This window comes from Scyliorhinus torazame, chromosome 5, assembly GCF_047496885.1.
Source record: "Scyliorhinus torazame isolate Kashiwa2021f chromosome 5, sScyTor2.1, whole genome shotgun sequence".
Classification (NCBI taxonomy): domain Eukaryota; kingdom Metazoa; phylum Chordata; class Chondrichthyes; order Carcharhiniformes; family Scyliorhinidae; genus Scyliorhinus; species Scyliorhinus torazame.
The window spans coordinates 81,183,892-81,211,383 of NC_092711.1; the positions used below are offsets into that span (position 1 = coordinate 81,183,892).

Sequence of the window (27,492 nt, forward strand, 5' to 3'; positions counted from 1 at the left end):
GAGGGGCCAGGAAAGGACGTTGGAGGAGCTACTGCTCAAGATGGTGGTGAGGAGTTTTCGGTATTTGGGTATCCAGGTGGCTAAGAGTTGGGGGGTCTTGCATAAGCTCAATCTGGCACGGCTGGTGGACCAGATGGAGGAGCACTTCAGGAGGTGGGACATGTTGCCACTCTCCCTGGCGGGTAGGGTGCAATCCGTTAGGATGACGGTCCTCCCCAGGTTCCAATTCGTCTTTCAATGCCTGCCCATTCTCATCCCCAAGGGCTTCTTTAAGCGGGTAAACAGGAGCATTATGGGATTTGTGTGGGCAAATAAGACCCCGAGGGTTAAGAGGGTGTTCTTGGAGTGCAGTTTGAGGGGGGGGGGGGGGATACGGGACAACCATAGGTTCGTTCCAGGTAGGATAGATGGTGGGTTCCCAAGCTGGCACCGGGTGGGAATTAAAAGGATGGGGGATTTATTCATCGATGTGACTTGTGCCAGTCTGAGGGCGCTGGAGGAGAAATTTGGGTTACCTCCGGGAAATGCCTTTAGGTATATGCAGGTTCGGGCGGTCGTGAGAAAGCAGGTAGGGGAATTCCCGCTGCTGCCTACCCGAAGGATACAGGACAGGGTGATTTTGGGCATGTGCGTCAGAGAGGGTAAGGTCTCGGCGATATACCAGGAGCTGCAGGAGGTGGAGGAAGCCTCGGTGGAGGAGCTGAAGGGCAAGTGGGAGGAGGAGCTAGATGAGAAGCTGGATGGGGGCCTGTGGGCTGACGCCCTGGAAGGGTCAATTCCTCTTCATCTTGCGCCTTTTTGTAAGGGGCGTATGCCCCATTCTCCTTTGAGATGGGTGTTAAATTGTTAATCGTTTAGAGGGTTAAGTTGTTTTGTTTTGTTGGCATATTGCCACGTTTTCTTTGTATTATTTTCCTATTTGGACTGTTTTGTAAAAATTATTGAAAAACATTTTAAAAAGAAAATCTAATATCTCCTCATGTGGCTCAGTGTCAATTGTTATTTTGTAACGTTTCTCTGAAAGTCGAAAAAGTTTTATTCTGTTCAAGTCACAATATAAATTCGAATTATTGTCACTGCCCTGGACATATAATCTGCCCCATAAATAGGAATTTGTAACTCAGAGTGAAGCAGTTTGCTGGACATTCTGTCATGAAGACACATTTCAAAAACGTTGCCCCCAACAATGATGGCCACTGAGCCTGCGCTCTGCTGCTCGTGCCCCAATAAAGATGGTGGGTGCGCGTGCGCAGTGAGCTGCCAGTTATCCATATAAGGTGCCGAGGGCGCATGTGCATTGCTGCGAGGAACCCAATTTGAGACGGCGCATGCGCACCGCTGCCAGTACCAAATAAAGATGGCGACCGCATAGTCCTCTCTGTGAGAAAGCGCCAGGCCCCGCTCAGATCCCCAGGTACCGGTGGTTTATTTTTCCGGATTTTCGGTTTATATAACATGTTTACAAAGCGTGCCTAACGACCCGCATGATCCAGCTCTCCCTCCGTCCCGCCATTCCCACCTTCACGAGTTGTGCATCCGAGAAAGAACCTTTTCTGCATCGCCATTAATCACACTGCGCATGCTTCACTCGGCCAGTCCTGCCCACATTCACTCCGATTGGTTGGAGGACCAATCACTCCTGCCTGGTCTGCCGGACCCGCCCACTATTCTCCTACTGGTCGCGCGATGCCGTCAATCATTGCCCGGGCGTTGTGAGGTGACAGGTGAGAGGTCAGTGTTGGGGGCGGGGTTTACAAACCCCAGGGCCCCAGAACCGAATGTGCAGTACGGTAGCACAAGTCATTGGATAGCACTGTGGCTTCACAGCGCCAGGGTCGATTCCCGGTTGGGTCACTGTCTGCGCGGAATCTGCACGTTCTCCCCGTGTCTGCGTGGGTTTCCTCCCACAGTCCAAAGACGTGCAGGTGAGGTGGATTGGCCATGATAAATTGCCCTTCGTGACCAAAAAGGTTAGGAGGGGTTACGGAGATAGGGTGGAAGTGAGGGCTTGAGTGGGTCGGTGCAGTCTCTATGGGCCAAATGGCCCCCTTCTGCACTGTATGTTCTGTGTAAAACAATGAATATTCTCCACTCTCACTATCTGCCGCTTCCGGCTTCTCTCCACAAACAACCTCACAGAGCCCAGGGGGGTGGGGGGGGTGACACTGACCCAGTGACAATGTCACTGCATTAGTCACGCAGAGAGACAGGAAAATGTTCAGGGGACATGGGCTCCAATCCATTAAATTAATAAAATCTGGAATTTAAAGTTAGTCTCCGTGATTGTGACTGAGGCTCCACTGAGAAAATCTCCAATGTCGCTGGATTAGGTCAAAAAGGCAGAAAGTAGGAAACTAGTTAGTTTAAAACCTGTTGTTGGGAAACTGTTGGAATCCATTATTGAGGAAGTAATAACTGGACATTTGGAAAGTCAAACCATCAGAGTCAGCGTGGTTTTGTGAAGGGTAAATCGTGTTTGACTCATTTCTTGCAGTTCTTGGAAGATGTATCAGGCTAAGTGGATAATGGGGTCCTGTAGATGTATTTGGATTTCCAAAATACATTTGACAAGGTGTCACACAAAAGGTAATAAGGTAAAATCCCAGGGGGTTGAGAGATGATATATTAGCTTGGATAGAGGATTGGCTAACCAACAGACAGCAGAGAGTGGGGATTAGATTTATTGACACATGTACTGAAGAAAAATATTTTTATGCAGAGGGTGGTGACGGTCTGGAATGCACTGCCTAGGAGGGTGGTAGAGATGGGTTGCCTCACATCCTCTAAAAAAGTACCTGGATGAAGACTGGCACGTCATAACATTGAAGGCGATGAGCTAAGTGCTGACAAATGGGATTAGGTAGGTGGGTCAGGTTTATCATGTGTCGGTGCAAACTCGATGGACCGAAGGGCCTCTTCTGCACTGTTGCTGATGAAAGTTTGGTGGCATCTCAGACAGCATACATGATAGCATAAAATTGCAAGAAGATATTGACAGACAAGGTCAATGGGCAAGACTGTGGCAATGTAAACATGTGTGAGGTTATCTGTTTTGAACCAAAAATGGATCGAACTGAGTACTTTCTAAATGGAAAGAGGTTAAGTACAGTGGGTGTCCAAAGAGACTTGGGGTTCATAGAATCTACAGCACGGAGACCGGCCCTTCGGCCCAAACTGGTCCATGCCAACCAAAAAGCTCATCTAAGCCACTCCCATTTGCCTGTGTTTGGCCCATATCCCTCTGAACCTTTCCTATCCATGTATCTGTCCAAATGCTTTTCAATGTTGTCAATGTCCCTGCCTCAACCATTTTCTCCGGCAGCTCATTCCGTACTATCCTCGGTGTAAAACCGTTGCTCCTCAGATTCCCATTAATTCTTTCCCCTCTTAACTTAAACCGATGCCCTCTGGTCCTCGATTCTCCAACCCTGAGAAAAAGAGCGAGTGCATTCACCCTATCCATGCCTCTCATGATCTTATACACCTCGATAAGATCACCCCTCAGTCTCCTACGCTCCAAAGAAAAAGGTCCTGGCCTGTCCAATCTCTCCCTAGAACTCAGTCCCTTGAGTCCTGGCAACATCCTTGTAAATCTCTTCTGCACTCTCTCCAGCTTAATAACATCTTTCCGACAGCAAAGCAACCAAAACTGAACACAATACTCCAGGTGCGGCCTCACCAACGTCCTGGACAACTGCAACATAACTTCCCAACTTCTATACTCAGTGCCCTGACTGATGAAGGCCAGCATGCCAAAAGCATTCTTCAGCGAATTTACAGTGCAGAAGGAGGCTATTCGGCCCATCAAATCTGCACTGGCCCTTACAAAGAGCACCCTACTCAAGCCCACTTATCTACCCTATCTCCGTAACCCAGTAACCCCCACTTAACCTTTTTTTGGGGACACTAAGGGCAATTTAGCATGGCCAGTCGACCCGCACATCTTTAGACTGAAGGAGGAAACCAGAGAACACACGCAGACACAGGGAGAAGGTGCAGACTCTGCACAGACAGTGACCCATCGGGGAATCGAACCTGGGATCCTGGAGCTGTGAAGCAACTGTGCTAACCATATGCTACCGTGCTGCCCTATCTACCTGTGACTCCACCTTTAGAGAACCGTGCACCTGAACTGCAAGATCCCTCTGTTCCATGATACACCCTAAGGCCCGACCATTCACTGTGAAAGTCCGACCTTGATTTGACTTTCTGAAATGCAACTCCTCACACTTATCTGCACTGAACTCCATTTGCCATTTCTCGGCCCACTTCCCTAGTTGATCAAGAGCCTGCTGCAATTTTTGATAACCTTCCTCACTGCCGACAATACCACCTATTTTAGTGTCATCTGCAAACTTACTGATCATGCAGTCAGGCAGGAATCCCCTGTGGTTGTCCCCCTCTCGAACAGGTATACCCCTTTGGATACTGTCGGGGGGGGATAGCCTATCAGGGGAAAACAGCAGCAGCCAGAGCAGTGGCACCACGGCCGGCTCTGATGTTCAGAAGGCAGGGTCAAAGCGCAGAAGAGCAATAGTAATAGGGGACTCTATAGTCAGGGGCACAGATAGGTGCTTCTGTGGACGTGAAGGAGACTCCAGGATGGTATGTTGCCTCCCTGGTGCCAGGGTCCAGGATGTCTCCGAACAGGTAGAGGGCATCCTGAAGGGGGAGGGAAAACAGGCAGAGGTCGTTGTACATATTGGTACTAACGACATAGGCAGGAAGGGGCATGAGGTCCTGCAGCAGGAGTTCAGGGAGCTAGGCAGAAAGTTAAAAGACAGGACCTCTAGGGTTGTAATCTCGGGATTACTCCCTGTACCACGTGCCAGTGAGGCTAGAAATAGGAAGATAGAGCAGCTAAACACGTGGCTAAACAGCTGGTGTAGGAGGGAGGGTTTCCGTTATCTGGAGCACTGGGAGCTCTTCCGGGGCAGGTGTGACCTATATAAGAAGGACGGGATGCATCTAAACTGGAGAGGCATAAATATCCTGGCCGCGAGGTTTGCTAGTGTCACACGGGAGGGTTTAAACTAGTATGGCAGGGGGGTGGGCATGGGAGCAATAGGTCAGAAGGTGAGAGCATTGAGGGAGAACTAGGGAATAGGGACAGTGTGGCTCTGAGGCAGAGCAGACGGGGAGAAGTTGCTGAACACAGCGGGTCTGGTGGCCTGAAGTGCATATGTTTTAATGCAATAAGTATTACGGGTAAGGCAGATGAACTTAGAGCTTGGATTAGTACTTGGAACTATGATGTTGTTGCCATTACAGAGACCTGGTTGAGGGAAGGGCAGGATTGGCAGCTAGACGTTCCAGGATTTAGATGTTTCAGGCGGGATAGAGGGGGATGTAAAAGGGGTGGCGGAGTTGCGCTACTGGTTAGGGAGGATATCACAGCTGTACTACGGGAGGACACCCCAGAGGGCAGTGAGGCTATATGGGTAGAGATCAGGAATAAGAAGGGTGCAGTCACAATGTTGGGGGTTGACTACAGGCCTCCCAACAGCCAGCGGGATATAGAGGAGCAGATAGGTAGACAGATTTTGGAAAATAGTAAAAACAACAGGGTTGTGGTGATGGGAGACTTCAACTTCCCCAATATTGACCTGGACTCACTTCGTGCCAGGGGCTTAGACGGGGCAGAGTTTGTAAGGAGCATCCAGGAGGGCTTTTTAAAACAATATGTAGATAGTCCAACTAGGGAAGGGGTGGTACTGGACCTGGTATTGGGGAATGAGCCCGGCCAGGTGGTAGAAGTTTCAGTAGGGGAGCATTTCGGGAACAGTGACCACAATTCAGTAAGTTTTAAAGTGCTGGTGGACAAGGATAAGAGTGGTCCTCGGGTGAATGTGCTAAATTGGGAGAAGGCTAATTATAACAATATTAGGCGGGAACTGAAGAACCTAGATTGGGGGTGGATGTTTGAAGGCAAATCAACATCTGACATGTGGGAGGCTTTCAAGTGTCAGTTGAAAGGAATTCAGGACCGGCATGTTCCTGCGAGGAAGAAGGATAAATACGGCAATTTTCGGGAACCTTGGATAACGAGAGATATTGTACGCCTCGTCAAAAAGAAAAAGGAGGCATTTGTCAGGACTAAAAGGCTGGGAACAGACGAAGCCTGTGTGGAATATAAGGAAAGTAGGAAGGAACTTAAGCAAGGAGTCAGGATGGCTAGAAGGGGTCATGAAAAGTCATTGGCAAATAGGGTTAAGGAAAATCCCAAGGCTCTTTATCCGTACATAAAAAGCAAGAGGGTAGCCAGGGAAAGGGTTGGTCCACTGAAGGATAGGCAAGGGAATCTATGTGTGGAGCCAGAGGAAATGGGCGAGGTACTAAATGAATACTTTGCATCAGTATTCACCAAAGAGAAGAAATTGGTAGATGTTGAGTCTGGAGAAGGGTGTGTAGATAGCCTGGGTCACATTGAGATCCAAAAAGACGAGGTGTTGGGCGTCTTAAAAAATATTACGGTAGATAAGTCCCCAGGGCCTGATGGGATCTACCCCAGAATTCTGAAGGAGGCTGGAGAGGAAATTGCTGAGGCCTTGACAGAAATCTTTGAATCCTCACTGTCTTAAGGTGATGTCCCGGAGGACTGGAGAATAGCCAATGTTGTTCCTCTGTTTAAGAAGGGTAGCAAGGATAATCCAGGGAACTACAGGCCGGTGAGTCTTACTTCAGTGGTAGGGAAATTACTGGAGAGAATTCTTCGAGACAGGATCTACTCCTATTTGGAAGCAAATGGACGTATTAGTGAGAGGCAGCACGGTTTTGTGAAGCGGAGGTCGTGTCTCACTAACTTGATAGAGTTTTTCGAGGAGGTCACAAAGATGATTGATGCAGGTAGGGCAGTGGATGTTGTCCACATGGACTTCAGTAAGGCCTTTGACAAGGTCCCTCATGGTAGACTAGTACAAATGGTGAAGTCACACGGGATCAGGGGTGAGCTGGCAAGGTAGATACAGAACTGGCTAGGTCATAGAAGGCAGAGAGTAGCAATGGAAGGATGCTTCTCTAATTGGAGGGCTGTGACCAGTGGTGTTCCGCAGGGATCAGTGCTGGGACCTTTGCTGTTTGTAGTATATATAAATGATTTGGAGGAAAATGTAACTGGTCTGATTAGTAAGTTTGCAGACGACACAAAGGTTAGTGGAATTGCGGATAGCGATGAGGACTGTCAGAGGATACAGCAGGATTTAGATTGTTTGGAGACTTGGGCGGAGAGATGGCAGATGGAGTTTAATCCGGACAAATGTGAGGTAATGCATTTTGGAAGATCTAATGCAGGTAGGGAATATACAGTGAATGGTAGAACCCTCAAGAGTATTGAAAGTCAGAGAGATCTAGGTGTACAGGTCCACAGATCACTGAAAGGGGCAACACAGGTGGAGAAGGTAGTCAAGAAGGCATACGGCATGCTTGCCTTCATTGGCCGGTGCATTGAGTATAAGAATTGGCAAGTCATGTTGCAGCTGTATAGAACCTTAGTTAGGCCACACTTGGAGTATAGTGTTCAATTCTGGTCGCCACACTACCAGAAGGATGTGGAGGCTTTAGAGAAGGTGCAGAAGAGATTTACCAGAATGTTGCCTGGTATGGAGGGCATTAGCTATGAGGAGCGGTTGAATAAACTCGGTTTGTCCTCACTGGAACGACGGAGGTTAAGGGGCGACCTGATAGAGGTCTACAAAATTATGAGGAGCATAGACAGAGTGGATAGTCAGAAGCTTTTCCCCAGAATAGAGGGGTCAATTACTCGTAGGCATAGGTTTAAGGTGAGAGGGGCAAGGTTTAGAGTAGATGTACGAGGCAAGTTTTTTACACAGAAGGTAGTGGGTGCCTGGAACTCGCTACCAGAGGAGGTGGTGGAAGCAGGGACGATAGTGACATTTAAGGGGCATCTTGACAAATACATGAATAGGATGGGAATAGAGGGATACGGACCCAGGAAGTGTAGAAGATTGTAGTTTAGTCGGGCAGCATGGTCGGCACGGGCTTGGAGGGCCAAAGGGCCTGTTCCTGTGCTGTACATTTCTTTGTTCTTTGTTCTTTTGTATGCCTTGTACATTCTCATCCAAATTGCTGATATAGATACAAACAGCAATCTCCTAGTTACTAATCTCCTCGTTACTCCCCTAATTAGTTAATTACTCCAGTTTTTCAAATTTAGGAACCGATTCCCAACCAGCCAATCAGCTTTACTCTGATGTCACGTGTTATAACCTGCCTACTTACGATTGGCTGGGGACTAATGACTATCCCACAATCCTATGGGAGTATGAACTTCCCCCAATGAGGGGGGTGGAGAAACTCCTAGTATAAATAAGCTGGCCAGTTCAGGAACCAGCAGGAAGGAGGAGGTAGCAAGGGAAGTTACTGCTACTGTTATGTATATATTGTTATTGTGAATAAACGTTATTACTTTGTATCCTTAAAACTCGTGCTGGATTCTTCATGGCCCTTACAAAATCACATTTCGGTTTTTATTCCCAGTTCCCGATACCCAACAGGTAAGTTATTTATACTGACTGTTCCAAAGCTCATCCTCCCCGGATTCGCACCAACTCCACTCCCTGCCGACTAGGCCGTGAATTCCCGAGATAAGTTATTTATACTTACTGTTCCGAATCTCCTCTCCCCGAGTTCACACCAACTCCGCTCCCTGCGTTGGTGAAGTTCATCCCTGGGTGTCTGGAAATTCATTAGGACAGTAACTGTCCTGTGAGGTAATGAGTCATTTTGCTTCCCAATTGGCCGAGGAAGGCAGTGTGTCACAAGGATGGATGTGTTGGCCGAGTAATGGCTGGAGGATGCGGCAGGCAGGTCATGTCATCAAACCTCCAGGAATACATTTAATCAAAGTTGGCAGGGAGAGAATGTTGTGAATTTCTATCCTAAACTGACAGTGAGGTTTCTGTAAATTTAAGGATACTGGAAGAGGACGTTTAACAGACGGGAAACGCAAACCAAACGTCACATCGCAATCTGACAAAGTCACTCGATTCACCAGAACCTGAATATCAGCAGCATCTGGGTGTGGAAGGTAAAAGGTTTGTCTGTTCTGTCTGTGAGGGAAGATTTCAGGTCTCAGTGTGACTGGAAAAGCCCCGAGATTCACAAACCCTGGTTAGACCAAACCTGGAGAACTGTGTTCAGTTCTGGACAACAAACCTGAGGAAGGATAGAATGGCCTCAGAGGGAGTGTAGCATAGATTTACCCGAGTGATATCTGAACCCCCGGAGTTAAATTACAAAACTAGATTACACAAAAGAGTCAGAGACAGAGAAGGGCATTCGACCCTTTGAGTCCGTGCTAGCTTTCTGGAGCAATCCAGTCAGTCCCATTATCCTGCTCTTTCCCTGTATCCTCGCAGGTTTATTTCCCTCAAATTAGACCATAAGACATCGGAGCATAATTAGGCCACTCGGCCCATCGGGTCTGCTCCGCCATTCAATCATGGCTGATATGTTGCTCATCCCTATTCTCCTGCCTTTTCCCCATAACCACTGATCCCCTTATTAAGCAAGAACCTATCTATCTCTGTCTTAAAGACATTCAGTGATTTGGCCCCCACAGCCTTCTGCAGCAAAGAGTTCCACAGATTCACCACCCTCTGGCTGAAGAAATTCCTCCTCATCTCTGTTTTAAAGGATCGTCCCTTTAGTCTGAGATGGTGTCCTCTGCTTCTAGTTTTTCCTGCAAGTGGAAACATCCTCTCATTGTCCACTCTACCCAGGCCTCGCAGTATCGTGTAAGTTTCAATAAGATTCCGCCCCCCCACCCTCCCCCATCCTTCGAAACTCCAACGAGTGCAGACCTAGAGTCCCCAACCATTCCTCATAGACAAGCTCTTCATGCCAGGGATCATACTTGTGAACCTCCTCTAGTCCCTTTCCAAGGCCAGCACATCCTTCCTTGGATACGGGGCACAAAACAGCTCACAATACTCCAAGTGGGGTCTGACCAGAGCCTTATATAACCTCAAAAGTACATCCCTGGTCTTGTATTCTAGTCCTCTCGACATGAATGCTAACATTGCATTTGCCTTCCTAACTGCCGACTGAACCTGCACGTTAACCTGAAGAGAATCTTGAACAAGGACTCCCAAGTCCCGTTGTGCTTCTGATTTCCGAAGCATCTTTCCATTTAGAAAATAGTCGATGCCTCTATTTTTCCTTCCAAAGTGCATAACCTCACACTTGTATTCCATCTGCCACTTCTTTGCCCACTCTCCTAGCCTGTCGAAGTCCTTCTGCAGCCTGCCTGCTTCCTCAATACTACCTGCCCCTCTACAGATCTTTGTATCATGTGCAAACTTAGCAACAGTGCCTTCAGTTCCTTCTTCCAGATCATTAATGTATATTGTAAAATGTTGTGGTCCCAGAACCGACCCCTGAGGGACACCACTAGTCACCGGCTGCCATCCTGAAAAAGACCCCTTTATCCCCACTCTCTGCCTTCTGCCAGTCAGACAATCCTCTATCCAGGCCAGGATCTTGCCCTTAACACCATGGGCTCTTAACCTATTTAACAGTCTCCTATGTCTGTGTGAAATCATTCATTGTGTCTATTTTCGGCCCCTCGAGCCTGCTCAGCATTCAATAAGATTGTGGCTGATCTCATTCCACCCCAACTCCACATTCCTGCCTACCCCTGATGACCTTTCACCTCCTTGCTCATCAAGAATCTATCCAGCTCTGCCTTAAAAATATTCAAGGACTCTGCTTCCACTGCCTTTTAAGAACATGAGTTCCAAAGTCTTACAACCCTCAAGAGAATAAAAAATCCTCATCTCCATCGGAAATGGGAGACCCCTTATTTTGCAACAGTGATGCCCTCGTTCCAGATTCTCCCACAAGAGGAAACATCTTCTCCACATCATAGATTATCATAGAATTTACAGTGCAGAAGGAGGCCATTTGGCCCATCGAGTCTGCACCGGCTCCTGGAAAGAGCGCCCTACCCAAGGTCAACACATCCACCCTGTCAAGACCCCTCAGGATCTTATATAGTTCAATCCAGGTTTTACCCAAAACTTTAAATCTCTGTCCCGACTGCTTGTACGATCAGTGAATGAAAACAGTTTCTTTGTCCACCTGGTGGAAACCTGGCATAATCTTGTGTCCCTGAATCAAATCTCCCTCAACCTCCTTTGCTGGAACCATTCTGGTAAATCTCCCCTGCACCTTCTCCAAGAACCTTCACATCCTTCCTGAAGAGTGGTGACCAGAGCTTTATAAAGATTCATAGAATAGAATTAGAACCATAGAATTACTACAGTGCAGAAGGGGGCCATTCGGCCCATCAGGTCGCCACTGATTCTCTGAAAGGGCACCCTGCCGAGGCCCACACCCCTACCCTGTCCCCGTAACCCCATAGCCCCACCGAACCTGTACATCCCTGGACATTAAGGGGCAATTTATCAAGGCCAATCCACCTAACGTGCCCTTCTTTGGTCTGTTGGAGGAAACCTGAGCACCGGGTGGAAACCCACGCAGTTACGGGGAGAAAGTGCAAACTCCAGACACACAGTCACCAAGGCCGGAATTGAACCCAGGTCCCTGGCGCTGTGAGGCAGCAGTGCTAACCACTGTGCCACCAGAAGCATAGTTTTGGTATCAATATTACTGTTTATGAAGCTGAAGATCGAGTTTGCTATGCCATCTATCCTCTTTAATTTGTCTTGTAGATACACAAAATCCCTCTTCACCTCTTTCTCTCTCCTCCCAAAGAGGTCAGTTGGGTTTTTGTGACTATCCAGCAGTTTCTCATGGTCACTTTTTTTTAGTGTTGGCCCCACAAATGACCAGATTCATTCAGCTCAATTTCACAACCTGCCTTCGTGTTTTGTGGGTTCTCTCTCACTCCCTATTTTTTGTTTTAAATCAGTTTCACAGGGTGTTCGAAGGGGAAGCTTCAAAGTCCGGAACCTCAAACCAAGCATCACATCAGGATCTGACAGAGTCCTCAATTTATCATATCCTCAATATCATCGTACTTTGAACATGGAAGGAAAAAGCATCGTTCACAGTGGGGAGAAGCCGTACACGTGTTGTGTGTGTGGACGAGGATTCAGTCAATCATCAGACCTCATAAACCACAAATGCAGTCACACAGAGGAGAAACCGTGGAAATGTGGGGACTGTGGGAAAGGATTCACTGCCCCATCCAAGCTGGAAACTCATCGACACAGTCACACTGGGGAGAGACCATTCGCCTGCTCCAAGTGTGGGAAGGGATTCACTCAGTCATCTGACCTGGAGAAACACCAGCGAGTTCACACTGGGGAGAGACCATTTCAATGTCCAGACTGTGGGAAGAGCTATAAAAGTTCTGGGAGTCTGATACGCCATCAACGTGTACGCACTGACGAGAAACCGTTCAGGTGCTCTCACTGTGGGACTGGGTTCAGACAATCATCTCATCTCACTGTACATCAGCGAATTCACTCTGGGGAGAAGCCATTCGTCTGCTCTGAATGTGGGAAGGGATTTACTCAGTCATCTGATCTGCTGAGTCACCAGCGAGTTCACACTGATGCGAGACCGTTCCAATGTCCAGACTGCGGGAAGTACTATAAAAGTTCTGGGGATCTGATGAGCCATCAACGTGTTCACACTGACGAGAAACCGTTTAGGTGCTCTGACTGCGGGACTGGGTTCAGACACTCATCTCGCCTCACTGTACATCAGCGCATTCACACTGGGGAGAGACCATTCACCTGCGCCCAATGTGGGAAGAGATTCACTCAGTCATCCAACCTGCTGACACACCAGCGAGTTCACACTGGGGAGAGACCATTCACCTGCGCCCAATGTGGGAAGAGATTCACTCAGTCATCCAACCTGCTGACACACCAGCGAATTCACACTGGGGAGAAGCCATTCGCCTGCTGGTGTGGGAAGGGATTCACTCAGTCATCGGCCCTATGGTACCACCAGCGAGTTCACACTGGGGAGAGACCATTCGCCTGCTCCTGGTGTGGGAAGGGATTCGCTCAGTCATCTGACCTGCAGAGGCATCAGCGAGTTCACACTGGGGAGAGGCCATTCACCTGCTCCAAGTGTGGGAAGGGATTCACTCAGTCATCTGACCTGCAGAAGCACCAGCGAGTTCACACTGGAGAGTGACCGTTCACCTCCAATTGTGGGAAGGGATTTCCCGCTTCATCCCAGCTGCTGACACACCAACGAGGCCACAGAGCAGATACATTAACGGCGTTCAAAAATCATCTTGACAAACACATGGATAAGATGGATACAGAGGGATATGGTTCAAGAGTTTTGGCCATGGTTGGTGTCATGACCGGTACAAGCTTGGAGGACCGAAGGGCCTGTTCCTGTGCTGTATTGTTCTTTGATCTCTGTGCAGTAATTGGATTTTTCTGTTACTCACATTCAGGGCTGAACCATGTTCATTTGGGTCTCTTTCTGCTGATACCAAACTCCAGCCCATTTACAGGGGCTAATATTCTGGCTAAAAGTCAAATAAATTAGATTTGTGTTAAATACGCAGTGTATTAAAACTTTTTAATATCTGACACAAGTTCCTTTTGAAGTACTCTCGCTGTCCCCTGTCTCTTCCATCCTCACCGCCAACATGAAGTGTAAGGAGCTTGTGGAGCTTCTTTGTGACTGAGATTGAGTAAATCTGATCAGCTGCCTCTGCTGCTTCCCTCCCTTCCACGAGCCCACCGGACCAAACTGTCTCTAAATTTCATCCTTTCCCGAGCCCTGAACCCACATCTTTCTCTAGTTTCTCTCCCATCTCCCCTCATGCCCTCTCAGAGCTCATCTTGTCCATGAGACCCAGCTCCTGCTCCATCAACCCTATTCCCACTCAGCTACTGATCAGCCAACTGCCCTGTGTCCATGGATATTGTCAACATTTCTCTCTCTTCAGGTACTGTCCCTCAGTCCTTCAAATCTGCCATCATCACCCCCTCCTCAGTACAACAAACCCTTGACCCTGCCATCCTTACAAATTACTGCCCCATCTTCAACCTCCCTCTCCTCTCCAAACTCTTTGAACATGTTGTCACCTCCCAAATCCTTGCCCATCTTTCCCAGAACTCCCATGTTTGATTCCCTTCAATCAGGTCTCTGCCCTGTCACAGTGAAATACAGGAGACAAACAGAATCTTACCCAGAGAGAAAGACAGACAATCCGGGAGCTTGGATCCAACACGGAAATGTTCAGAAGACAAGAGTAGCAGCACCGTCATTATCGAGAGACAACAATACCTGCTGGAGACAGACAGACAACTAAACAACACTAATCGCAACACCAAGCTACCTATACCCATATACCCGAGACAGGAAGGAGAATTGGAGACAGACTGGAAGAACTCAGACTCCAGACACATTAACCAAAAACAGATGGAATATCTGAGGTACAACAGGTAGAACCAAGGAAGTTCTACCTGTTCCCTAAAATACACAAACACATAATCTTTATTAGTGTCACAGGTAGGCTTACATTAACACGGCAATGAAGTTACTGTGAAAAGCCCCGAGTCACCACAGTCCGGTGCCTGTTCAGGTACACAGAGGGAGAATTTAAAATGTCCAATTCACCTAACAAGCACGTCTTTCGGGACTTGTGGGAGGAAACCGGAGCACCCGGAGGGAACCCATGCAGACACGGAGAGAACGTGCAGACTCCACACAGACAGTGCCCCAAGTGGGAATTGAACTCTGAACCCTGGCACTGTGAATCAACTGTGTTACCGTCAGGGAAATACCACCAGGCACATCCATCGGGTCAGACAGAGAGAAAATCCAACATAATGATAGAATTTACAGTGCAGAAGGAGGCCATTCAGCCCATCGAGCCTGCACCGGCCCTCGGAAACGGCACCCTACTTAAGCCCATGCCTCCACCCACCTAACCTTTGTTTGGACACTAAGGGGCAATTTAGCGTGGCCAATCCACCGAACCTGCACATCTTTGGGCTGTGGGAGAAAACTGGAGGACCCGGAGGAAACCCACGCAGACACGGGGAGAATGTGCAAACTCCACAAAGTTTCCCAAGGCTGCAATAGCTGAAACATCAACACACTGCTCCTCATAGTTGATGTTATGGTGGTTCAATTAATATAATTAGTGGATTAAAAATGTATGTAATTTAGAGTTCAAACTGAAAATGCCAGATTAACTCAACAGGTCTGGCAGCATCATAGAATCCCTCCAGTGCAGTAGGAGGCCATTCGGCCCATTGAGTTTGCACCACCCCTAAAAAAGAGCATCCCGCCCAGGCGCACTTCCCCTGCCCTGTCCCCGTATCTCCACTTCCCCTTTGCACACTGAAGGGCAATTTATAGCACGTTCACACTGGGGAGAAACCATTCACCTGCCTTGAGTGTGGGAAGGGATTCACTCAGTCTGCCCACCTCACTTCACACCAACGTGTTCACTCTGACACGAAATCTTTTAAATGTTCCGCCTGAGCGAAGAGCTTCAAAGGCAAAATGGATCTGCTGATTCACCAGCGCAGTCACACTGGAGCGAGGCCGTTCGCCTGCTCCGTGTGTGGGAAGGGATTCACTCAGCAGTCCCTCCGGCTGAAACACCAGCGCATTCACACCAGGGAGGGAGCGTTCATCTGTTCCCCATGTGGGAAGGGATTCATTCGGTCATCCACCCTGCAGACACACCAGCGAGTTCACAAGTGCCTCCACGACTGCTGTTATTGATGTTAATCACATCCAGGACTGAACCGAAATCACATCCAGGACAGAACCATGTTCATTCTGACAGCTGGAGTTTGTTTGAGTTAACGTTAATAATCCCTGAAACTGAGAATAGAGAGCCGGCACAGACACAGTGGACAAAGGGCCGTGTTTTGTGCTGTAAAACTCTAGAACTCGAACCCATCTCACTTCACACCAACATGTTCACTCTGACACAAGACATTTTATGTGTTCTGACTGAGAAGAGCTTGAGAAGCAAAATGGATCTGCTGACTCACCAACGCGCTCACACTGGAGAGAGACCGTTCACTGTTCCGAGAGTGGGAAGGGATTCACTCAGTCATCCACCCTGCAGAAACACGACTGAATTCACACCGGGAAGAGGCCAGTCACCTGTTCCAAGTGTGGGAAGGGATTCTCTCATTCATTCACGCTGCAGAAACACCAGCGAATTCACACCGGAACAAATCCTTTAAAAATATTTGAATATTGCTGTCAAAGCTTTTCCTCTTATACTCATCAGCATAGATGCAAGAATACCAAATTTAAAAGGGAGTAATTGATACTGACTGTGTATAAATTGGTTGGTAAGTGGACTCTGATTGATTGAGGGGCTGCCATGAAGAGTGCACCAGGGAAAAACTACCTAAAGCTTTTGTTTAAATGCCAAAATATCAAGTGGATTCTGATTGCTTGATGTGTTGGCATGGGGTCTGCGTCAGGGAACATTTGGCCTCCAATCTTTCGTTTAATTGAAAAGATGCAGCACCAGGACAAATTCTTTTGTGTGCAGATGTCTAGCCCTCCATTTGAATATGAAAAATTCCAAGATCTGGATCTAGTCATGAACAGAGTGGATAGTTAGGAGCTTTTTCCTCGGGTGGTAGAGTCAATTACTCAGGGACAAAGGTTTAAGGTACAAGGGGAAAGTTTAGAGGAGATGCGTGAGAGAAGTTTTTTTCACAGAGGGTATTGGGTGCCTGGAACTTGCTGCCAGAGAAGGTGGTGGAAGCAGGTACGATAGTGATGTTTAAGGGGTGTTTTGACAAATACATAAATCGGGTGGGGAAACAGGGCTACGGACCCTGGATGTGTTGAAGGTTTTAGGTTACATGGTCGGCACAGGTTTGGAGGGCCGAAGGGCCTGTCCCTGTGCTGTACTTTTATTTATTTATAATCTTTGTATAATCCACATGCTTAACAAATTCAATTATTTCTTCCTTAGGCCATAGCCTATTTGTGTGCCATGTTTTGTTCAACCCCTTCCATTAGTTTTTGAGATCTATTGTTACCGACAGGAATGAAATCAGGTTTTGTAACTCTGAACCTTAAAAACAGTACATTTACTTATTAAGGGTACTGTCTCTCAATGAGGTTTCAGGAAAATCCTGATCCAAAAACTGCTCTGAAAACTCTGCTGATATTTGGACAGCTGTGACAAATTCAGTTTAGCACACTGGGCTAAATCACTGGCTTTTAAAGCAGGCCAGCAGCACAATTCAATTCCCGTACCAGCCTCCCCGAACAGGCGCCAGAATGTGGCGACTAGGGGCTTTTCACAGTAACTTCATTTGAAGCCTACTTGTGACGAGTGATTTTCATTTCATTTCAAATTCTTTCCCAGCAGTGAAGATAATCGACAAACATTCTCAAACAATTAACATTCAAAACAAATCACAACAATCTCAAAGAAAAGGTCAATTTGCCTGATCTTCCATTGTGAACGGATACTTTAAAAAAAAAAATCGAGATCCTGGTCTTAACAAAAAATAGATCAGCTCTTGCATGGGTCATACTCTGTCGGTGTACCAATGTTTGTTGATATCTGTCCGTTAGTTTGTGAGATAAATTATTTACAGCAGAATTATAGGGGGGTGAACATTATCTCTGCTCATCTTCTGTGGCAGAGGTACTTTCAGTACATTAATCAGCCTGATGTCTATTTTCAGACAGTGTTACACAAGGGGAAAAGGGGGTGATTCAAGTCAGCAAGTCAAGGCATCCTTTTTAAATGGCCAGTTCAAATTTGAACCTAGAATTAGAAAAGAATTGGAAATGGGAGAAAAGAAAGTGTTTTATTCACAGATGTTGGATACAGGAGGTTTCAGCCTGTATTTAAACTCAACCTTCATTCACAAGCTGGAGGATCAGAGTCCTTCCGGTTTTCAAGAGCCACCCCAATGGCCGGACCGTTTCCCTGGAAAACTTGGCTCCATGAGATGATGGGGAGGGTGGTGCTGAAGATGTCCCTGTGAACAACAGTGATTCCTATTGGCTGATTCAGGCCGGGGTCCATTGTGACGTCACAATGCCTCAGAGGGGCGTTCCCAGCCAGCGGGAGGATATCACTGGTTGCAGAAGCAAGATACAGCAGATTGGACAACAGCTCAGCGCGTCTGGAGGTCAAAGTGCCTCCCAGCACCACGTGGGCTCAGGTTCCGCCCTCTCATAGTGGTCGGAGCTGAGCTTAACCAATGGGAAGACCTGGCACACCGGAAGTGCTCGTCAGGTGATTGCAGCCAATCCATATACGAGCTTTGTACTAATGGCGACAAGGAGTTTCCTCTATTGTCTGAGTCTGGAGCTTGTGAATCTGCTCATTCCTGCCCAGCAAAGCTGCTGCTCCTCCTCCATCTGTGACTGAAGATTAAGATTAACACAAGCTAAAATTTCATCCTCTGTCCCACACCTGTGAGTAAAACACGTCTTTTCGTCCCCTTTCCACTTCTTTTCGTCCCCTTTCCACTTCTTTTCTCATTCTGACCTTAAATGATTGACCTGCAGGAACTGGAGGGAAAGGAAGTGAATCCAGGGAGGGTGCAGACTCTGGAAAGGTTGGCCCAGTTCTCTCTCTCTCGAAGACAGTGACATCCTTTGCTCCATCAACTTGGTCCATTTATTTGTCTGACTTAAAGGATGGTCTCTTTTCTGATTGTCACAACTAAAGGGTTTTGTGGCTGACATAATGAATTAATATAAGACAGAGATATGTCTCGTGTTGTTATAAAGTCTGTCATTTTTCAAAATTTGCCGTGCAGAAGGAGGCCATTCGGCCCATCGAGTCTGCACCAGCCCTTGGAAACTGCACCCCACCTAAGCACACGCCTCCACCCTATCCCCGTAACTCAATAACCCAACCTTTTTGGACACAAAGGGCAATTTATCATGGGTAATCCACCTAACCGGCACATCTTTGGACTGTGGGAGGAAACCGGAGCACCTGGAGGAAACCCACGCAGACACTGGGAGAACATACGGACTCTGCAGAGACCCAAGTCAGGAATCGAACCTGGGACCCTGGAGCTGTGAAGCAACTGTGCTAACCACTGTGCTACCGTGCTCCCCTCATGAAATACATTCATTATTACTTCTGTCTGTTACTGTAGCTGTGTTGTATATCTCCAGTCATAGAACCATTACAGCACAGGAGTCTCATTTGACAACTCGAGTCCATGTTGTCTTTCAGTCAAGGAATCCAGTCAGTCCTATTCACTGTCCATATCCCCATAGTCCTTCAAGTATATTTCTTTCAATTACCCATTGAATTCCTGTTTGATGTAGTTGAATGTCTCTGCATTCACCACCCTTGTAGGCAGCGTGTTTGTGTTCATAAACAATCATTATCTTAATCTATTTCTACTGCTATAGCTCATTAAACTCTGATCAAGCAATACAGTACTGTAGGTGAAACAGATTTTTAATCCGGGATTTAAACGTGTATGTTTTTAGTCTAGCATCTGCATCAAGATTTTTAGTGCTGGACTCGACAGGAAATGGTGAGCATGGATCTGTAGAGGAGTCGCACAAATTGTCACCTACAGGAGAATTGGGAGGGTGTACAGCAGATTGAGAACAGTGTGTGCGTGGATGGAGATTTACAGCTTTCTTTAAAATAAGAGAGGAAAGAATGTTCCATTGGAACTAGAATTATCTGTTCGGGATGTCTATCCTGGACTGACGGTGATAACTTTTCTAAACTCCTTTTACAGGACGTTAGAAGTAGAGAATTTGGAGACAGAAATCTTGAATTAATCATCACGTCAGGATCTGAGAGTCACTGAGTTGACTGGGACATGAATATCATTGGCCTTTGACTCTCAAAAGAGAAATGTTTGTCTGCTTCAAAAGGTTTTCAAAATCGGTGTGACTAGAAAGGCAATCAGACAACCCCCCTCTCCCCCCTGAGTGAGAGTGTTCCAGCAAACTGAGTGCGGAAGAGTTTTACCTTGATATAGCCTGTTAAAACTTTGCACCATTCACATTGAGGAGAGACCATACAATGGTTTTGTGCATTGATGAGGCTTTAACTGATCATTGAATTTGGAGAGGCATTGGACACTTGCACTGTGGAGAAACCATGGAAATGTGGGGACTGTGGGAAGGGATTCTGTACGCCCTCTACACTGGAAACTCATCAACGCAGTCACATTGGAGAGTGGCCGTTCATTTGTTCTGACTATGGGAAGGGATTCACACAGTCATCCAATCTGCTGAGACACCAGCGAGTTCACACTGGGGACAGACCGTTCACCTGCTCTGAATGTGGAAAGGGATTCACCAATTCATCCAACCTGCACACACACCAGCGACTTCACACTGGGGAGAGGCCTTTCACTTGCTCCGAGTGTGGAAAGGGATTCAGTCATTAATCTGCTGAGACACCAGCGAGTTGGCAGCAGGGACAGGTCATTCATCTGCTGTCAGTGTGATAAGCGATTCCGTGATTCATACACCCTGCGCCTGCATCAGCGAGTTCACACTGGAGAAAGGCCATTCATCTGCTTTGACTGTGGTAAAGGATTCACCCAAGTATCCAACCTGCTGAGACACCAGCAAGTCCATAAGTGATGACAGGGGTTGGATTCTGCTGTTATTGCTGCTGTGAATCACATCCAGGAATGAACCATGTTCATTCTGACGGTTGGAGAGTCAGAGAGTTTCTTTCTACTGGACTGGCCAGTCTTCCGACTTTGCTTCCAGTGGGCCGGTTTTGTGATGGGGACTGCACGTCTTGACAGAAGTGATTCACAAAAGCAGATGTAGTACATTTATTTTATTCTGGATAGTGAACTTAATTTACAGTAAAGTCATAGTAACTTCATTTGAAGCCTACTTGTGACAATAAGCGATTTTCATTTCATTTTCATTTCAAGTAGTGTTTTCCCTGCCACTACAAGTAAATCTAAAATAAATACATTTGTCTCTATTCCATTGAGTCGGCTCAGTTGGTCTGTGTCAGTATTTATGCTGCACCTGACCCTCCGCTCACCCCTCTTCATCTCCCCATCAGCAGCTCATCCTATTCCAAATCTAGCTTGTCCATAAGAGGTAGGAATAGAAGTAGGCCATTCGGCCCATCAAATCTGCTCTGTTATTCAATGAGATCATGGCTGATCTGATATGTTCTTGAACTCCACTTTACCGCCTTATCCCCATAACCCCTGATTCTCTTACTGATTAAAAATCTGTCTATCTTAAACTTGAACGTACTTAATGACCCAGCCTCGACAGATAAGGAGGGGGAGGGAGGGTGAGAGGAGGGAGGCGGGATCAGGATATTGAATCGGATGATCAGCCATGGTCATAATGAAAGCGGAGCAGGCCCAAAGGGTCGAATGACCTCCTCCTGCTCCTATTTTCTATGTTTCTAGGTAACTATTCACAGGATCGTTTTAGTAGGACTTCCCTATTTTTACATCCCATTCCATTTGAAATAAAGACCAACATTCCATTTGTCATCCCAATTACCTGCTGAACTGAGAGCTTCAGGTTTTTAGGTGTCCAAATTACCAACAACCTGTCCTGGTCCCCCATGCTGACAATATTGTTAAGAGAGCCCACCAACGACACTACTTTCTCAGAAGCCTGAGGAAATTTGACATGTCAGCCACGACTCTCTCCAACTTTTACAGATGCACCATTGAAAGCATTCTTTCTGGTTGTATTATAGCTTGGTATGGATCCTGCTCTGCCCAAGGTCGTGAATGTAGCCCAGTCCATCACGCAAACCAGCCTCCCGTCCATTGACTCTATCTAACCCTAACCCGGAATCCTAACCTTGACGAGTGCCACGTATAACATTAAATTGTTCCAAGTAGTGTCATAATACACGTATCTTTTTTTCTCTGATTCTTATATCTATCCTACAATTCTTCATATCTCCGCCCTATCCATAATCTTCCCTGGGATTATCCTCACTTTTATAATGTCCCCCATATCTGTTTAGAACCCTGACTCTATATCTAATAAGCCTTCTTGGTTACACGTTCAAACATTGAATCTGTTCAAAAAACTATATAACTTAATAGATATTTTAATTCAATGACTTACATAGGTTCCTTCATTTGAGATAATAGTTGAAACTTTAATCCATAACCCTAACATAACACATTTACAATTTTTAAATAAACTTTCATCCCAACCTTCTTATATAACTACAATCTAATCTTCGCTGCTCACGTACTATTTTCCAACTTTCATTTACCTTAAATTTCTAAATACGTGCTCAGTTCCGTGAAACAAGATGACGTAAAATCCGATGCGGAAAAGTATGTTGAACGTGCGCCAGTAAAGTGGCAGACGCTTCGGCGCTGTATCCCTTATTGGGTGCAGAAAAAAGGGAAACCACCCATCTGTCCGTAACCCGGAATCCTAACCTTGACGAGAGCCACGTATAACATTAACTTGTTCCAAGTAGTGTCATAATACACGTATCTATTTCTCTGTTTCTTATTTCTATACTACAATTGTTCATATCTCCTTCCTTTCCATAATCTTTCCCTGTATTATCTTCCCGGTTATTATGTCCCCCTTTATCTCTTTAGGACTCAACACTCTAGATCTAAAAAGTTTTCTTAGTTACACGTCCGGACATTGAATTGGTGCAAAAGATTATATAACTTAATAGATATTTTAATTGGATGTCCTACATATGTTTATTCATCTGTGATATTAGTTAAAACCTTAATCCATAACCCTAACACAACACATTTATAATTTTTAAATAAACTATTCTCCCAACCTCCTCCTTATACAACTACAATCGAATCTTTGCTTCCCACGTACTATCTTCCAACTTTTTGTCCCCCTCAGAAACCCCCTACCCTCCACACACACCCACCTGCCGCCCTCCTCACAACCCCCCCGCCGCCCTCCTCACACACACACCCCCTGCCGCCCTCCTCACACACACACCCCCTGCCGCCCTCCTCACACACACACCCCCTGCCGCCCTCCTCACACACACACCCCCTGCCGCCCTCCTCACACACACACCCTGCCCTCCTCACACACACCCCCTGCCGCCCTCCTCACACACACACCCCCTGCCGCCCTCCTCACACACACACCCCCTGCCGCCCTCCTCACACACACCCCCTGCCGCCCTCCTCACACACCCCCCTGCCGCCCTCCTCACACATGCCCCCTGACGCCCTCCTCACACACCCCCCCTGCCGCCCTCCTCTCACACACCCCCTGCCGCCCTCCTCACACCCCCCCTGACGCCCTCCTCACACACACCCCCTGCCGCCCTCCTCACACACACCCCCTGCCGCCCTCCTCACACACACCCCCTGCCGCCCTCCTCACACACCCCCCCTGCCGCCCTCCTCACAGCCCCCCCCTGCCGCCCTCCTCACACACCCCCCTGCCGCCCTCCTCACACACCCCCCTGCCGCCCTCCTCACACACCCCCCCTGCCGCCCTCCTCACACACCCCCCCCGCCGCCCTCCTCACACCCCCCCCCTGCCGCCCTCCTCACACACCCCCCCTGCCGCCCTCCTCACACACCCCCCCTGCCGCCCTCCTCGCACCCCCCCCCTGCCGCCCTCCTCACACACACCCCCCGCCGCCCTCCTCACACACCCCCCCGCCGCCCTCCTCACACACCCCCCCTGCCGCCCTCCTCACACACCCCCCCCTGCCGCCCTCCTCACACACCCCCCTGCCGCCCTCCTCACACACCCCCCCCTGCCGCCCTCCTCACACACCCCCCCCTGCCGCCCTCCTCACACACCCCGCCTGCCGCCCTCCTCACACACACCCCCCCGCCGCCCTCCTCACACCCCCCCCTGCCGCCCTCCTCACACACCCCCCCTGCCGCCCTCCTCACACCCCCCCCTGCCGCCCTCCTCACACCCCCCCCCTGCCGCCCTCCTCACACACCCCCCCTGCCGCCCTCCTCACACACCCCCCCTGCCGCCCTCCTCACACAACCCCCTGCCGCCCTCCTCACACCCCCCCTGCCGCCCTCCTCACACACACCCCCTGCCGCCCTCCTCACACCCCCCCCTGCCGCCCTCCTCACACACACCCCCTGCCGCCCTCCTCACACACACCCCCTGCCGCCCTCCTCACACACACCCCCTGCCGCCCTCCTCACACACACCCCCTGCCGCCCTCCTCACACACACCCCCTGCCGCCCTCCTTACACACACACCCTGCCGCCCTCCTCACACACACACCCTGCCGCCCTCCTCACACACACACCCTGCCGCCCTCCTCACACACACACCCTGCCGCCCTCCTCACACACACACCCTGCCACCCTCCTCACACACACACCCTGCCGCCCTCCTCACACACACACACCCTGCCGCCCTCCTCAGACACACACCCTGCCGCCCTCCTCACACACACACCCTGCCGCCCTCCTCACACACACACCCTGCCGCCCTCCTCACACACACACACCCTGCCGCCCTCCTCACACACACACCCTGCCGCCCTCCTCACACACACCCCCCCCTGCCGCCCTCCTCACACCCCCCCCTGCCCTCCTCACACACCCCCTGCCCTCCTCACCCCCCCTGCCCTCCTCACCCCCCCTGCCCTCCTCACCCCCCCTGCCCTCCTCACACCCCCCCTGCCCTCCTCACACCCCCCCTGCCCTCCTCACCCCTCCCTGCCCTCCTCACACCCCCCTGCCCTCCTCACACCCCCCCTGCCCTCCTCACACCCCCCTGCCCTCCTCACACACACCCCGCCCTCCTCACACACCCCCGCCCTCCTCACACCCCCCTGCCCTCCTCACACCCCCCTGCCCTCCTCACACCCGTCCTTCCCTCCTCACACCCCCCGCCCTCCTCACTCCCCCTGCCCTCCTCACACACACCCTGCCCTCCTCACACACCTCCTGCCCTCCTCACACACACCCTGCCCTCCTCACACACCCCCTGCCCTCCTCACACACCCCCTGCCCTCCTCACACACACACCCCCTGCCCCCCTCACACACACCCCCTGCCCTCCTCACACACACCCTGTCCCCCCCACAACTCCCTTGTCCACCTCACAAAGGTCCCCACTCTCTCCCCCCCCACAACTCCCGTCCCCCTCAAAAAAGTCCCTTCTCCCCCCCAACAACTCCCCTGTCCCCCTCACAAAGGCCCCCTTTTTTTCCCTACAACTCAACCTCACAGGCCTCCTCCCCTCCCCCACAACTCAACCTCACAGGCCCCCTCCCCTCCCCACAACTTAACCTCACAGGCCCCCTCCCCACAACTCAACCTCACAGGCCCCTTCCCTCCCCACAACTCAACCTCACAGGCCCCCTCACCTCCCCACAACGCAACCTCACAGGCCCACCCTCCTCCCCACAACTCAACCTCACAGCCCCCCCCCCCCTCCACCCCACAACTCAACCTCACAGGACCTCCTCCTCCCCACAAATCAACCTCACAGGCCCCCCCTCCACCCCACAACTCAACCTCACAGGACCCCCTCCTCCCCACAACTCAACCTCACAGGTCCTCTATCCTCCCCACAACACAACCTCACAGGCCCCCTCCCCTCCCCACAACGCAACCTCACAGGCCCCCCTCCTCACCACAGCTCAACCGCACAAGCCCCCCCCTCCTCAACCTCACAGGCCCCCCCTCCTCAACCTCACAGGACCCCCCCTCCTCACCACAACTCAACCGCACAAGCCCCCCCCTCCTCAACCACACAGGCCCCCCTTCTCAACCTCACAGGCCCGCCTCCTCCCCACAACTCAACCTCACAGGTCCCCTTCCTCCCCACAACTCAACCTCACAGGCCCCCCCTTCTCCCCACAAGTCAACCTCACAGACCCCCCTCCTCCCCACAACTCAACCTCACAGGACCCCCTCCTCCCCACAAGTCAACCTTACAGGCCCCCCCTCCACCCCACAACTCAACCTCACAGGACCCCCTCCTCCCCACAACTCAACCTCACAGGTCCTCTATCCTCCCCACAACTCAATCTCACAGGCCTCCTCCCCTCCCCCACAACTCAACCTCAAAGGCCCCCTCCCATGCCCACAACTCAACCTCACAGGGCCCCTTCCCTCCCCACAACTCAACCTCACAGGCCCCCTCCTTTCCCCACAACTCAACCTCACAGGCCCCCTCCCTTCCCCACAACTCAACCTCACAGGCCCCCTCCCCTCCCCACAACTCAACCGCACAAACCCCCCCCCCCCTCCTACCCACAACTCAACCTCACAGGCCCCCCCTCCTCCACATAACTCACCCTCACAGGACCCCCCCTCCTCCCCACAACTCAACCACAGAGGCCCCCTCCCCTCCCCCACAACTCAACCTCACAGGCCCGCTCCCCACAACTCAACCTCACAGGCCCCCTTCCCTCCCCACAACTCAACCTAACAGGCCCCCTCCCTTCCCCACAACTCAACCTCACAGGTCCCCTCCCCACAACTCAACCTCACAGGCCCCCCCTCCTCCCCACAACTCAACCTCACAGCCCCCCCTTCTCCCCAGAAGTCAACCTCACAGGCCCCCCTCCTCCCCACAACTCAACCTCACAGGACCCCCTCCTCAACCTCACAGGCCCCCCCTTTACCCCACAACTCAACCTCACAGACCCCCCTTCTCCCCACAATTCAATCTCACAGACCCCCCTTCTCCCCACAATTCAATCTCACAGCGCCCCCCTCCTCCCCACAACTCAACTTCACAGGCACCCCCTCCTCCCCACAACTCAACCTCACAGGACCACCTCCTCCCCACAACTCAACCTCACAGGACCCCCTCATCCCCATAACTCAACCTCACAGGCCCCCTCTCCTCCCAAAAACTCAACCTCGCAGGTCCTCTATCCTCCCCACAACTCAACCTCACTGGCCCCCCCTCCTCCCCACAACTTAACCTCACAGGCCCCCACTCCTCCCCACAACTCAACCACACAGACCCCCCCTCCTACCCACAACTCAAGCTCACAGGCCCCCCCTCCTCCCAACAATTCAACCTTACAGGCCCCCTCTCCTCCCCACAACTCAACCGCACAGGCCCCCCCTTCCTCCCCACAACTCAACCTCACAGGGCCCCCCTCCTCCCCACAACTCAACCTCACAGGCCCCCCCCCCTCTTTAATAGCCTAAAAAAGATTTTAGGCTATTAGTATATTTATTTGTTAATATAGATAGGGTTAAAATGTAATACATAAATATGTGCTGAAGATGGAGAGCTGGGTATCGATGGGATGTGTGATTTGGAATGATTTTCTTTGGCTAATGCATTTGCCAAATTAAATCACATGTGAACCAACAATAATTTAAATGGTTTACATGACAATTTAAATGACAATCAAAGGAGATCAAAAAGAAAAAAACATTTTAAAACAATTAATAGTTCCATATTAACATTGCAAAGTGTGCAGTTCCTAATTGAAATATGCTAATTCTTTCAGGTGTGTTGATGTTTGCTGACATCAGTTTTTTTAACTAACGGTTTTCTGCAGCTGTTACTGATTGACAGTTGGTCAGAAGCTTCCAGACTCACTCCGGAGTAGGTTGCTTTACCAAATCCGCCAC

The 27,492-nt window shown here is 49.7% G+C and overlaps 1 protein-coding gene across 4 annotated transcripts; it reads left to right on the forward strand.

Moving 5' to 3' along the window:
• Positions 1–1,345: 1,345 nt before the first annotated feature.
• On the forward strand, positions 1,346–19,325 carry LOC140418617 (uncharacterized). Of its 4 annotated transcripts, XM_072502146.1 has the most exons (4): positions 1,356–1,414; positions 2,720–2,860; positions 8,931–9,046; positions 11,894–19,325. In XM_072502146.1, the coding sequence occupies exon 4, from the start codon at positions 12,010–12,012 to the stop codon at positions 13,132–13,134; it is 1,125 nt and encodes a 374-aa protein (XP_072358247.1). In that variant the 5' UTR covers positions 1,356–1,414; positions 2,720–2,860; positions 8,931–9,046; positions 11,894–12,009; the 3' UTR covers positions 13,135–19,325. The 4 variants fall into 4 exon arrangements, with proteins under 4 accessions (XP_072358249.1, XP_072358246.1, XP_072358247.1 ...); XM_072502148.1 differs by lacking the exon at positions 2,720–2,860 and having other exon boundaries at positions 1,346–1,414; positions 8,931–9,053; XM_072502145.1 differs by lacking the exon at positions 2,720–2,860 and having other exon boundaries at positions 1,346–1,414.
• The last annotated feature ends 8,167 nt before the right edge of the window (positions 19,326–27,492 follow it).

Coding starts and splice junctions, on each gene's coding strand:
- LOC140418617 (XM_072502148.1), top strand. CDS start 12,010: ATGGAAGGAAAAAGCATCGTTCACAGTGGGGAGAAGCCGTACACGTGT.